The sequence below is a fragment of the Danio rerio genome, chromosome 15, assembly GCF_052040795.2.
Source record: "Danio rerio strain M-AB ecotype USA chromosome 15, GRCz13ab, whole genome shotgun sequence".
NCBI lineage: Eukaryota > Metazoa > Chordata > Actinopteri > Cypriniformes > Danionidae > Danio > Danio rerio.
The window spans coordinates 37,024,950-37,039,069 of NC_141035.1; the positions used below are offsets into that span (position 1 = coordinate 37,024,950).

A 14,120-nucleotide genomic window follows, 5' to 3' on the forward strand; every position below is an offset into this window, starting at 1 on the left:
GAGCCATTTTATCATAACGAGACTAATATTAGATGAAAATTATATTTCACTTCATGTAAATTGTAATAGTGCATATGCGAACATGTTAAGGCCATCAAAAATAGTCATTCATTTTAGAAAAATAGAGACAATAAAAATAATAATAATAAAACAGAATATAAATAAATAAATATAATAAAGAATAAAAACTTACCCTCCGCCTTCTCCGGTACCACACAAGTGTCATCATAGAAGTGCCTTGCAACTTTGTCAAACATACAGCCTATGGAAAACATTTTTACACAGTTATATTCTGACATTTTACATTAAAGAAAACCTTAAAATGTCACATTTTAAATGAGTGTGTGCAACAAACAACCGTATAAGTCCAAAAAAAAAAAAAAAAAAGTCATGAGGTAACCATTTGACATTAATTGTATGTGTGAACTTTGTATACAGAAACAGTTTGGAGATATTTTCACTCAACTAAAAGTCTGCATTTTAAACATTAATATGGCGTCCTACGGAAAAAAAGAAGAATAGAGATGCTGCTTGCTCTCATGTACACTTTGGACATTAAAAAGGAGAGCCGATATGAACAATTGGAAGGACAGAGTAAGGAAGGCTTTGAGGGATGCTGGGAAAGCATATTTGAATCAAAGAGGAGAACAAAAACCAGGGAAGAATACACTGAAAGAGGTGAGTGTAGGAACTGTATATGTGATGTGATCTCTCTCAGAACGCACAGAGGAGCGCTAAACAGCACAAAAACAGTTAATCTTTCTAAATAAACCACATACCATATATAATAAAGCTGTATCAATGCATATTTCACGCCAGTCCTGTGTAAACTACTGAGATGGCAGAGCGCAAGACCAATTCAAAGTAGTATATATATATATATATATATATATATATATATATATATATATATATATATATATATATATATATATATATATATATATATAGACAGGCGCACTGCACCAGCTTTTCTAAATAAACAACAATATTTAGCTATGAAGTATGTCAGCATTGTATGTATTTATTGTTGTACTTTTTTTTGGTAATAGTTGTTTGTTATTGCCTGTACTGTAAGAAGCTCTGTGTATTTGATATTGTTCATACTGTATTTTCTGTTTATTAATAATAATGAACTTGAAAAAAAAGGCTTAATATTAACCTGAAGTTTGTGTTACTGTATTTAAACTGAGGGTCCTTTCACACCTGTGGATTGATTCTCTTGTTCTGAAACAGGGATTCAAATTGTTGCAATGTTCATTTTTCAGTCCTGCTCAGCTATCACGTGTCCTTATTTTAATTTATGACGATGAGCAATAAGATACTATAAGTGAAAACCTGCACTTTAATTTTGAATGGTGACACCCACAGACATCGTCATTAAATATGAATCAGAGGTAAGACAAAACATAGCCGTTGGATAGAATTATGCATTATAGGCTTTGCATTATAGAGAGGCATAACAGATAAACCAAGACTGCTGTTCAGTCAATTTTTCTAACGGAAAAAACAGCTTTTGTTAATAGTTCAGCATTCTTTAACTATTTGACATGAAATGCACATTTACCAGTAGGAATGACATCCCGCCCTACTCATAATTCTCTTATCACATAGCCATACAGTATATGCCTCAGGGGTCATACGGTCATGGAAAACCTGGAAAAGTCATGGAATTTTGACATGGCATTTTCTAGGCCTGTTCTGTTATTTGAAAACAAAAAAAAAAAAACAGAAAAACCCACAAAGGTTTGAAAAAGTCATGGAAATAATTTTTACATTTAGTCATTAAGCAGATGTTTTTGTCCAAAGTGGCTTAAGCTGCAGTCACACTATAGATCTTGTGAAATTCTGTGCTGTGAAAAGGGGCGGGGTTAAACAATATGATTAGACATTAATAAAAGTGAGCGATTGCTCCATAATTTAAAATTCTTATTTTAAGTTATTTTTTATCTGTCTAACTGATGTGATTTTGCAGGTAAGACTTCACCAAGCTTGAACTTTCGAATGCAGTGAAATGCAAGAAAGTGCTTGCGTTTCTGCCGCATTCGCGTGCCTACACTGCAAAAAAATGCTTTTCTTATTTAGATTTTTTGTCTTGTTTCTAGTCTAAATATCTAAAATTTCTCATATCAAGAAGACTTTTCTTGACGAGCAAAACATATTGTCTTGTTTTGAGAAATAATATGCCAAAATAATCTTGTTTTTTCTTTTGACGTAAGATTATTTTGCTTACCCCATTGGCAGATTATTTTGCTTGTTTTAAGGAAAAACTCACTTAATATTAGCATATTATTTCTCAAAACAAGACAATATGTTGTGCTTGTGTAGAAAATTCTTCTTGATTTAGGAATTTTTAGATATTTGGACTAGAAACAAGACAAAAAATCTAAGTAAGAAAAGCATTTTTTGCAGTGTATAAATGGAAGTCTATGGAGTGAAAAGTGCAGTGTGATCGCAGCTTTACAATAGAAGTAGTTTTACCTACCGAACAAACTATTAACATTACCTAAAATTAGTTTAAAATTAGTTGTTTTTACTTTTTTTTGGCCAAAGACATGCACTTGCATCATTAGTGCTGTCTAAGCATCATCTATTTTACATAGATATAAGAATAAATCGAAACCATTGCTTGTTTTATGATATGCTGTAATAAATATAAACGTGCAGTGGTTTTCTTATGATTTACCATGTACACATAGATGTTAAATAAAACATTAGGTCATGAAAACTGACTTGAATGTCCTGGAAAAGTCCTGGAATTTCTGTAGTAAAAATGTGCATGAACTTTGATACCTGTTACATATCCATAATACACTGATATAGCCGGGATCGGATTGTATTGTTTTCTCACTACAGTTGATCCGCTCCAGACTTTGTTTTTAATCAAGCCGAGACCACCTCATTCAGGCGATCTCGGACCAATTGTTTTGGGTCCGAGCTCGATTGCTGGATTCACGTATGCCAAACGAACCGCGCTAACTGGGGAAATCGTCAGGTTCCGAAACAAAAGTCTAGGTGTGAAAGCATCCTGAGATAAAGGAATCAGATATTTAGTGATTTAAAGTGATATGATGAATTGGAGTTATACTGTTATTCCACACTAACTGGACATATACCGTTCTTCCACACTTGAGAAATATCAAATCACTATAACTTTTGATTTTTAATACTGAAACTGAAAAGTGTTATCTCCTTAGGAGATAAGGTTTATTATTACTATTATTATTATTATTATTATTATTTACAATCAGAAAATAAATTACGAACAATGTACAATACATAGACCTTCTTATGGCACAGGCAATAACCATCAATTATTATTAATAATAAATGAATTACTTCAAAATAAAAATATGTAATATAATGTTCACAATCCAAATGAAAAAAAATTGACAATAAGGACTTATATAGTTCTTCAAGGCTTCAAATAATACATTTGCATATGTTACCTTCAGTTCTGTTACTGTGTGCCAGGTATCCCTCTTGTCTGAGATAAACAGAGTGACAGCTAGGCACTTCTGAAAAAGTAAAAACGACAACAAAAATATATAAATTTATGTAAAAGTTCTGATTAGTATTGCATATTTTATCAATTACATTTTTATTGCATTGTACATATTTTCCCCAGTCATAAGTGATGCAAAACTGCACAACATTTAATTTTACATTCAAAAGAGCAGGTCAAAAAACTGGTCAAAAGATTTGCGCTGATGAACCGCAGTTGAATCCTTGCGCTTCACATCAGACCTGCTGTTTGCTGGAGCTGTGATTCAATCAAAGCGGAGCAAGACAGCTTAAGTGAATGCTCCATAAAACATCTAACCCTGTTCATTTGGACCTATAAAGATCTCTCAGGGTTTCATTCAAGTAATGGGCCTGTCGAGGAAATTACCGCTGATTAAATTAGCCGCTGACTGCCCAGTCCTTACACAGCTCACAACAAACAAGCTCCTTCGCCAGGCTGAATAAATTCTTTTAAACGGCCGAGAGGAGATGCAAAACATGTCGATGATCTCCTTCGCTGATGTAAAGAAGCATTGCAGAATGATCACTCACACTCATCAAGCTTTCAGCGCTTTATTTGGAAACTTTTACTGCCTCTAATTTAGAGATAATAATGGACGACAATGAGGGGAAAAAAATTATAAACATTTACTAGATGAGCATCTTTATTTTTTATTATTTTTTACAGATTAACACATTTTTATCTGTTTTTAATCATTTCTTACTTTTGTTTTATTTATTTTACTCCTTTTTATTATTTCAAATACATTTATTTTAAAACACTTTTACAATTTAAACCACTTAGAATTACAATTATGTCTAAAATGAGAGTTACCTACTAATAATAATGCAGGAATTACTAATTATATAACTCATATTTTGTAATAACCTGACCCACACAGAATCTGCAGCCACAGATATGAGCCCATCATTCAATCTATGTATTTGCTTATGTAAATGTATGGTAATGTGTATTTGTTTAGTGTTTATATTAATGTTTAAATCTTGCTTAGATGATTTAAACACAAACCAACTGGTAAATTCATATTTTCTGTTTTTAATGAATGAATTATATGAGAGACCTGTTGTAGCTTTATTACCAGATGGAAGTGGTTATAATTGGATTTGTATTGTTACATTAAAGTTGAAACGTTAATATGTTTTCAGTTCCTATTTACAAAAAATAAAATAAAAAACTATATGAATAATAAATATAATATCCATCTAATATAAAAAATAAATTGTAAATAATTAAATAAAATATAAAAACAAATAAATAAATAAATGACAAAATAAGTCCTGATAATACCAATAATATGTATGTATTATGTAATAAATAAAACTAAATAAGTCAGCAGGTTCTCTTGGGCCCTAATAATGCTAAGAAAAACTCATGATATGTATGTAATATGTAATAAATTAATAAAAAAATATATATAAGTAAGCAGGTTCTGTCTGGCCCTAATAATGCTAATAAAAACTTATTTAATTTATTTATTACATAATACGAGTCAGCAGATTCTGTTTGGGCCTAATAATACTAACAAAAACTAATGATATATATGAAATATGAAATAAATAATTTAAATCAAATAAGTCTGCAGATTCTGTTTGGCCCTAATAATGCTAATAAAAATTAATAATATATAATAAATAATTTTAATAAAATAAGTAAGCAGGTTCTGTCTGGCCCTAATTATACTAATAAAAACTAATGATATGTAATAAATAAAATAAGTCAGCAGGTTCTGTCTTGCCCTAATAATAATAAAAAAAAAACTAATAGTATGTAATAAATAAATACATTAAATAATCACATAAAATAAGTGAGCAGATTCTCTCAGGCCCCAATAATGCTAATTAAAAATAATAATATGTAATAAATCAATAAAGTAAGTCAGCAGATTCTGTCTGCTTCTAATAATACTAATTAAAATTAATGGTATGTAAGAAATAAATAAAATAAAATAAGTCAGCAGAAACTGTCTGGCCCTAAAAATAAAAACTAATAATATGTAATAAATAAATAATATAAGTCAGCAGATTCTGTCTAAAACATGTATAATATTTATGTAACATGCAATAATAATACACTAATAATATGTAGTTTTATAATTAATAATATAATTAGGAATTGAGTATCTGATGTAAATGTAACTTTAAAATAAAAAACAAAAACACAATCAGATATTTTTGTATTTATTTTTAAATGAATGCAACTGCTCAGATAACTGTAGGAAGTGAATGTTGCACGAATAGAACTGAACAGGAACCTAAACAGGTTATGCTGTACAGACTGCCATGGTGAGCAGGAAGCAGCTGAAGCGGCTGCAGTCCACCGACATTTTTCATGAATGAAAACCAAAAGCCTCTTCATTCATGCCAGAGCTGCGCCGACAGCCTGCGGGCCCCTGAGGGACAGATTAGGGGGCCCCTCTCCTTTCCAGCCAGGCCCTCAGGAAATGAGATCAGACCCAAATTTCCTAATCACACACTAATTCTATCACTCTCCCCATCCCGAATAAAGCGGCTGGATGTCAATACCATAATAATAAAATAACAATTATAATCCTCTGTTCCCTGTCTTTACATTTACATAGAAAGTGTGTTATGTTTAATGTCGTCGTCTCACCTGAGTCGTAGGTGAAGTCGCGCGGCTCTTGTTTGATCATCATGGAGTGTGTGTACGGCTGGGGGAGCGGCGCCCCCATCATGGCCGGATGCTCGAACAGGGGGTCCACGTACTCCTGCTTGAAGCCCTGAGGAGGGAAGGGGATGCTGGGCTCTGACATCTGCCGATGGTACATGGGCCGTCCGTCCCGGGACATTGAAGGAGAGGGGAACGAATGACAGGGCTCCGACAACTGCCGGCGGAATCTGAACAATACATTAAACATGATGAATTTCACACACAATATCTCTCTGTCTGTTCATCCGTCTATTCTTCCATCCATCCATCCATCCATCCATCTCATATCTATTTGTCCCTGTAGTCATTCATCCATCCATCTATATCTATTGGTCCCTCAAGTCATCCGTCCATATATTCTTCCTTTCACTCATCTATATCTGTTTGTCCCTCTAGTCATCCATCCATCCGTCCGTCCATACAGTATATTCTTCCTTTCACCCATCTATATCTGTCCCTCTAGTAATCTATCCCTCTGTCCATCCATCCATCTGTATCCGTTTGTCCGTCTAATCATCCATCCATCAATCCATCCATTTATCTATCTATTCATCTTTTCATCTCTACATGTTTGTTCATCTATTCAATAATATATCCGTCCATTTGTCTATTCGTCCATCTATATCTGTTAGTCCCTTTAGTTATCCATCCGTCCGTCCATCCATCCATCCATCCATCCATATCTGTCTGTCCATCCATCCATCCATCCATCCATCCATCCATCCATCCATATAATTATTCATTCATCTGTCTATATCTGTTTGTCCCTCTAGTCATCCATCCATCCATCCATCCGTCCATATATTCGTCCATCTATCTACATGTTTGTCCTTTTAGACATCAATCCACCCATTCATCCATCTATCTATATATGTTTGTCCATCCATCCATCCATCCATCCATCAATTTGTTCATCTATTCATTAATCTATCCATCTATATCTGTTTGTCCCTTAGTCATCCATCCGTCCGTCCATCTATCCATCCATTCATCTATCTATACCTGTTTGTCCCTTTAGTCATCCATCCATCTGCCTGTCTATCCATCCATCAATATCTGTGTCCCTCTAGTCATCCATCCATCTGTCCGTCCATCCATATATTCGTACATCCATCTGTATATCTGTTTGTTCATCTATTTATTTATCTATCCATCCATTTGTCTATACGTCCATCCATCTATTTCTGTTTGTCCTTTTACTCATCCATCCACCCAATTATCCATCCATCTATATCTGTTTGTCCTTTTAGTCTTCCATCCACCCGTTCATCCATCCATCTATATCTGTTTGTCCATTTATTTGTTCCTCTATTCATTAATCTATCCATCTATTCATCCGCCCATCCATCTATATCTGTTTGTCCATCCATCCATCCATCCATCCATCCAACCATCCATCCATATATTTGTTTATTCTTCCATTCATCTATATCTGTTTGTCCATCCATCCATCCGTCTGTCCATCCATCCATCCGTCTGTCTGTCCATCCGTCTGTCTGTCCATCCGTCCATCCATCCGTCCATCCATCCATCCATCCATCCATCCATCCATCCATCCATCCATCCATCCATCCATCCGTCTGTCTGTCTCTGTCTAATCAACCCTCTATATCTGTTTGTCATTCTAGTCAGATCCATCCATCCATCTCTCTATATATCTGTTTATCCCTATAGTCATCCATCTATCCATCCATCCATCTCCATCAGTGTGTTCTGGTACCTGTGGTCTATGGGATATGCACTGTCGGGCAGGGGCTGTGGGGGTGCGAGGTGTGGGTACGTCCGCTCTGGTTTGGGGGTCGGGGCAGCAGTGGGAGACACATGCTGTCCAGGGGACACAGGGGTGCTGCAGGGGGTCGACACAGGGCTGGAGGCCTTCATTCCCGACGGATGCTTCTGCTCGTAGGCACTGGAGACACCAGAGAACAGCAGTTTAACTTAGTCCTCCCTGAGGCCCTTTCAGGCTACAGAGATTATTACAAGACAGTGCTAGGCTGCAAAATTAAAAAAACATAAACGCTTAAGCTTCTCGTCTGCAGCACAATACATAATGCATGCAAAACTGCTGTTTTAAAAATGGCCAGGAATTAATTTTGATATCTTTTGAAATTAATTTGGGGGATATCAACAGAAATTAAATGCACATAATAAAAAAAATGCATACGCTACAAATTAAGCAAAATGCATGACCAAAATATTTGACCTATATTAAAAAGTCACAATAAAACACTTAATTACAATTATATTTTAAATAATAACTAATGTATTTAAAAAATATACAACTGCTGTACATGTTTTTTCAAAAGTCTGAGGTCAACAAGGACGAATTTACACAGTATTATTTGTGAAATACTAAAAGAGCTGTTTTCTACTTTGATGTGCACTACATGTCAAAAGTTTGGAGTCAGTAGGATTTTTAAATGTTTTAAAATAAGCTTCTCCTGTTCACCAAGGCAGCATTTATTTAATCAAAAATACAGTACACATTGTACAATTGTGAAATGTTATTGCAATGTTATTGCAAAAAAAACTGACCCAAAGTGACCGGTTGTGTTTTTGTTTTTCATAAAAAGTGTCATTCAATGAATTTAAAAACACTGTTTTTTTATTGTTGAAAACATTAATGCTGTTTAATATTTTTATTAACTTTAGAGACATCTGATGAATATAAAAATTTTTTTTTTGCATTTATTTTAAACAGGTTTTTATTATTCAAAATCAAACAAAAGGGGCACATGGGTAGCTTAAATAATGTGTCGGTGCTCTTTGGGTTAGAGATTCATCAGAATAAACAGCAAAAGTCAGTTCAAGGCATTTAAAAAATGTGGAAAAATATTCAAATAATATATTTGAATATTTTTCCACAGTTTTCGAGTGTCTTGAACTGATTTTTGAGATTTTTTTTATTATTATCAACAGCAAAATTCAACTCAATGCAATATTTTTATAACCCATTTTACAATCAATACTGAACAGCGCTGTTTTATATATTTGTGTAAACGGATACATTTGTTTATGATTCTCAAATGAAAAAAGTTATATATTTGATCTATTTATATTTAGGTTATTGCAAATATGAATTGCTTGGATACTTTTTATTGCATGCCTGCTAAATAAACCTTCAATTCTTTGCAGTTTTATGATCTAACAATAAAAAAAACCCACAATTCTCCAAAATCTATCCCTAAATGCCACAATCGACAAGGTACCGTAAAGAAAACATGTGACATCTTGTCAGAGATGAACCTTAACGCAATTACACTCCATTCAGAAGCATTAAAAGACAAGGAAGGAACAGACGTCTATGAGGCTTGACAATCTCCAAAGCAGCTCTGAAGAGAACATCATTATCACTGAGGTTGTTGGTTCGGCTTGAGTGCCATCTGCAATATGAGGGCAGGTCGGCTCCTCCAGCGAAATAAAACATCCAAGTGAAATGTCATAAATTTAAAATCAAATCAATAGGAAGATGACTGTAACCAAGCAACCGTGTTTGCTGTAGACGCTTGTCCAAGTGGAAAAGCCATTTATTGCACTTAATGCACCGTAGCGTAATTTCTTGTTTTTTTTTTCTTTCTTTTTTTGTGTGTGTTTTCTTCACCCTTTCCAATTTCAGGTGGATCTCATTCAAAGTCATTTCCAACAGCACCTGCTGTACGGTTGCCTTTGAGTAAATAACTAAAGCAAAACTATTATTATTGTGCATTTATTTCTTCCATAATCTTGAAGACTCTTCTTGGCTTGGGCTGATCTGTCAAATGAACGTCTGTGCTTTTATTCAGGCTTTAGTCACGTATTAAAAAGTGAAACGCACACCTTGCATTTGGAGGTAAAGCATGTGAATATCTGAAATTCAGAATTACGAACATTGCAAATAACAAAAGCTACCTTTGCATTACTAAATCAGCTTTTTTTTCGCCAAACATCTGTAATTAGGAAAACAGCACAGCTTAAATTGATAAATGATTGATTAAAAATAGCTTGTTAAATGGGATGATTCGCAAATGTATGTAGACATATTCGGGGCCATTTATCACTTAAGTTTCTCACACCAGCTGTCGAGGCTGAATTTGCAAAGCAAAATATGTGATGTTAGACACTCACTTAATGTATAAAGTTTAGAGTTGATTTTCCCTGCTTTGGTGCAGAAACACTTATGGTTTCACACAGATTTCTCCCAGATTGGCATGTCTGGCATTGATCTTGTCTGTATTTGCATGTAAGATATACAAGTATTGTATGTTAATCTTAGATTTCAATTTCAAAATAGGAATAATTTGTATGTAATGCAGATGCAGGATTCTGGTTAAATGAAAAATCAGACTTTAAAAAAATAAAATAAAGGTCACGATTCCTCCACAATTCTGAATAGTCGACAGAACATACGTTTTTTCGAACAAAATATTATTAATTTGAAATAAAATAGTGTGTAAAATCAGCGTTTTTGAACAAATCATTTAAATAAATCTTTCAGTCACTAACAGATTTTAATAGGTGCTTGTAATTCACATTTACATTTATTCAGCTAACAGATGCTTTTATTTACTTTTATTTAAATTATTTTTTTCTTTATTAAAACTGTACACAATTTTTCAAATTTGAACACCCCAGCAAACACAGAGCATTAGTGATTAGAGTGTTAGTTTGGATATTTACTTTTGAGAAATTATTAATAATTGTTTTTATTATGATAAATAATAAAACCTGTAGAACTCATTCCCAAAATGTGATTTAGTATATACGTTATTATTTTCACTTTATTTATAAAAAAATTTAATACAGCATTCAATAAAATATTGAAATTAGTCAAAATGTATCATAATAATCAGATACATCTGAATTTAGAAGTAAAAATATTAAATATTGTAAATATATTTATATTGTATATAACATATTATAATGTAAAATATTGTAATTTTTTTATATTATTTAAACATTGCGAAATTGAATCTTTTTTTCATTGTTTTTTGAAAAGCAACAAATCAATTCAATAGTAAAAAAAATGAATCACTTACTTAATGGTTTATTAATGTAATCATAACAAAGAGGTTAGGATAATGTTAGAAGAATATTAGAAGAACATTCTACAAATCAAGAACTAACCTTCAGTTTAATTCTATAACATTCTAGCTAAACTTTATTCATCGCTGAATGAATCAGCTTTTTTGAACAAAACATTTGAATCCATGATTTGTGACATTTTAACAGCTGCTTCTTGTCACCTATTCACCTCTATCTTAACATATTTACTTTATTTTGACACTTTACTGTATACAAGTAGTGTTTATATCCAAACAACCCAGCAAACACAACATCTGAATGTTCACTGTGATTATACTATCGATTATACACTGTTCACTGTTCACGATTATACAATGTTCACTGTGATTATACTATTATACTACCTAACATAAACTGGGAATCAAAATGAATACATTTTACATAACGTTTTCCCCACAATTCTAAATAAGTCACTTTACTCTTTACCGGTCATTTTAGAATGAGATTGTGTGGGTATTTGCAAATTTGCAATATTTATTTGAATCGTTTTATTGTTTTTTTTTTGTTTTTTTTGTATGACAAAACTAATTAAATATTAAATGTTGCTCATTTTTAATCCCATCCCCTAACCCCTCGTTCATTAACTCAATTAAAAAAAAAAAACAAGAAAAATAAATAAGTGCATTAGATACATAAGTACACGTCATCAGAGAATAACTGCAAACAGATAAAAAAATAAAAATAAAAAATTTGCAATATTTCAACAATTAATTGTGCAACTCTAGTGTATGTGTGTGTGTGTGTGTGTGTGTACCTGATGTTATAGAGGCACTTCTCCCCATAGTGGAGTCTGAAGGGCCTCTCCTGACTGCAGGCTGAGCCCAGATCAGCACAGGGACTGTGAGGCTCTCGCTTCAGCCTCAACTGCAGCCCGTGGAGCCCCACTGAGAGAAACAGACACACACACATAAGAAAAATAATCTACATATTTACATTAAGACTCTCAGTGCGTTCATTAGTGCTGCAAACACTCTTATTTACATGTAATGACCAGTTGAAGTGACCTCACAACCTATTTTATGCATTGTTACTATCAACAGAAAGTGTTATAATTTTTGTTAAAAATGTCATATCATATTCTCAATTTTAGTCATTATGTGATTCGATTTGTCGATTAAATCTTTATTAAATTATAGTGCTCAGCATATGTAAGTACACCTCCACAAATCTCTCATTTTAATTTATATTTTCTATAGGATGCTTTACAATATTATATTTGTGCATATACATTAGTTTAGTCAGTACTGAAGCCAAATCTGGAGCATATTCAACAAAATAACTTACAATAATGGTTCAAAAATTAGTAGCCTGACTGTATGTTAGGGAAAAATATTGAGTAAAATTTTCAAAAATAACAAAAATGAAGAGAAAAAAAAATAAAAATAAAATAACCATACAATTTTGTTGAAATGTTGTAGTTTGTATTTTTTTTCAATATTTTGCATGAATTTATGAATTTAAATGAATTATCTTTCCATTTCTAAAGATGTTCTGTGACTAAAATATTATTTTAATAAATATATATGTTTAATAAATCTGTTTTGTTCAAATGCACCAATATATATTTCCCATTTTCACAGAGAAATGGATAAAAATATTCATTTTCAAAATGGGGTGCACTCATATATGCTGAGCACTGTAAATCCTTATGCAAGTTTTAGTTATTTTTAAAACATCGTCAAATTCTTCTAACCATAAAAATAGCATTTCTCATATTTTATTGAATTTAACTTGATATTTAATATCAACAAATAATCATTTTGTTTGTATATTTTAGCTTTAGTTATAAAACTAAATAATTTTGCTAACTAAATATATATGTATATATAAAATGAAATTTTGTTTGTTTTTCTCATTCTCTGTTTTTTAGTAAATTAATTTCTACAGGGTGTCCACAGAGTCTTAAAAATGTTAAAATGTCTTAAATTTCAAATTTTAGGCCTTAAAAGGTCTTAAATTTACTGAAATTTGGTGTTGTAGGTCTTTAATAACTTTAAACGGGTCTTATTTTTTCTTTATGTAACGCTACCCAATCACCAATAATGCAATCTAAATAAAACCTTTACTTTTTCTTTTTACCATGACGCAATATGGTGCAATTATCTTTCTTACAATAACTTTTATTTGCATAAATTTAGTTTATTATAGTTTTGTAAATGATTTAACCAGATTTAGCTTGTTTTGACATTTAAAATATGTGGTTACGATATAACTCAAATGAAATTGTACTTTTTCATTGGCCCAACCAGAAAAGATCCTTAGCGTTTAGTTTTATAGAAGTCTGAAATGTTCTTCATAATGGTCTTAAAAAGTCTTTGACTTTGTAAAACCTTTAGAAATCCTGTTCTAATAATTTAAGTAGAAAATAATATAGTATTTACCTTTATGGTTTCATTTTCAGTTTTACATGAAGTTGAAATAAAATATTTTTTTTTTTAAATATATTTTTATGAGATTAGTGTTAACAAAATAACTATGATACATTAAATAAAAAATAATAGTAAAAATATTCAATAACAATCAGACAGTAAAACTACTCCATATTTAAAGCCTTCCTAATAAACCTTCATAATAAAATACTGTATATAATACTACTTCTAATTCAGCAAACACATGATAAAATACAACTTTTAGCTTTTCTCAGTGTAGAGGTAAAAACATTCTTATTCTATAATTTCATAAAAGTTTGGTAAAAAAAACATTGGAATCAAAGCAAATATGCTATTAATTTCTACTTGTAATGGTAATTTAAATTTACTATAAAAATACAAGTGCTTCATGTATTTGACTAGATGTGTGTGCGTAACTTAAAGACTTCAGAATATAACTACAGATGTCATTTATTTGGCAGTCTTCTGTGATTTGA

At 32.0% G+C, this 14,120-nt stretch overlaps 1 protein-coding gene across 4 annotated transcripts in view; it reads right to left on the minus strand.

Moving 5' to 3' along the window:
• The window catches only part of etv1 (ETS variant transcription factor 1), a 39,754-nt gene that overhangs the window by 8,664 nt on the left and 16,970 nt on the right, over positions 1-14,120 (minus strand). For all 4 annotated transcript variants that reach the window (XM_087283155.1, XM_087283157.1, XM_087283156.1 and 1 more), the window contains 5 exon segments: positions 12,009-12,138; positions 7,914-8,102; positions 6,137-6,381; positions 3,450-3,518; positions 194-262 (listed from right to left, as the gene is read on the minus strand). In XM_087283155.1, the coding sequence (XP_087139281.1) occupies positions 194-262; positions 3,450-3,518; positions 6,137-6,381; positions 7,914-8,102; positions 12,009-12,138 (702 nt within the window).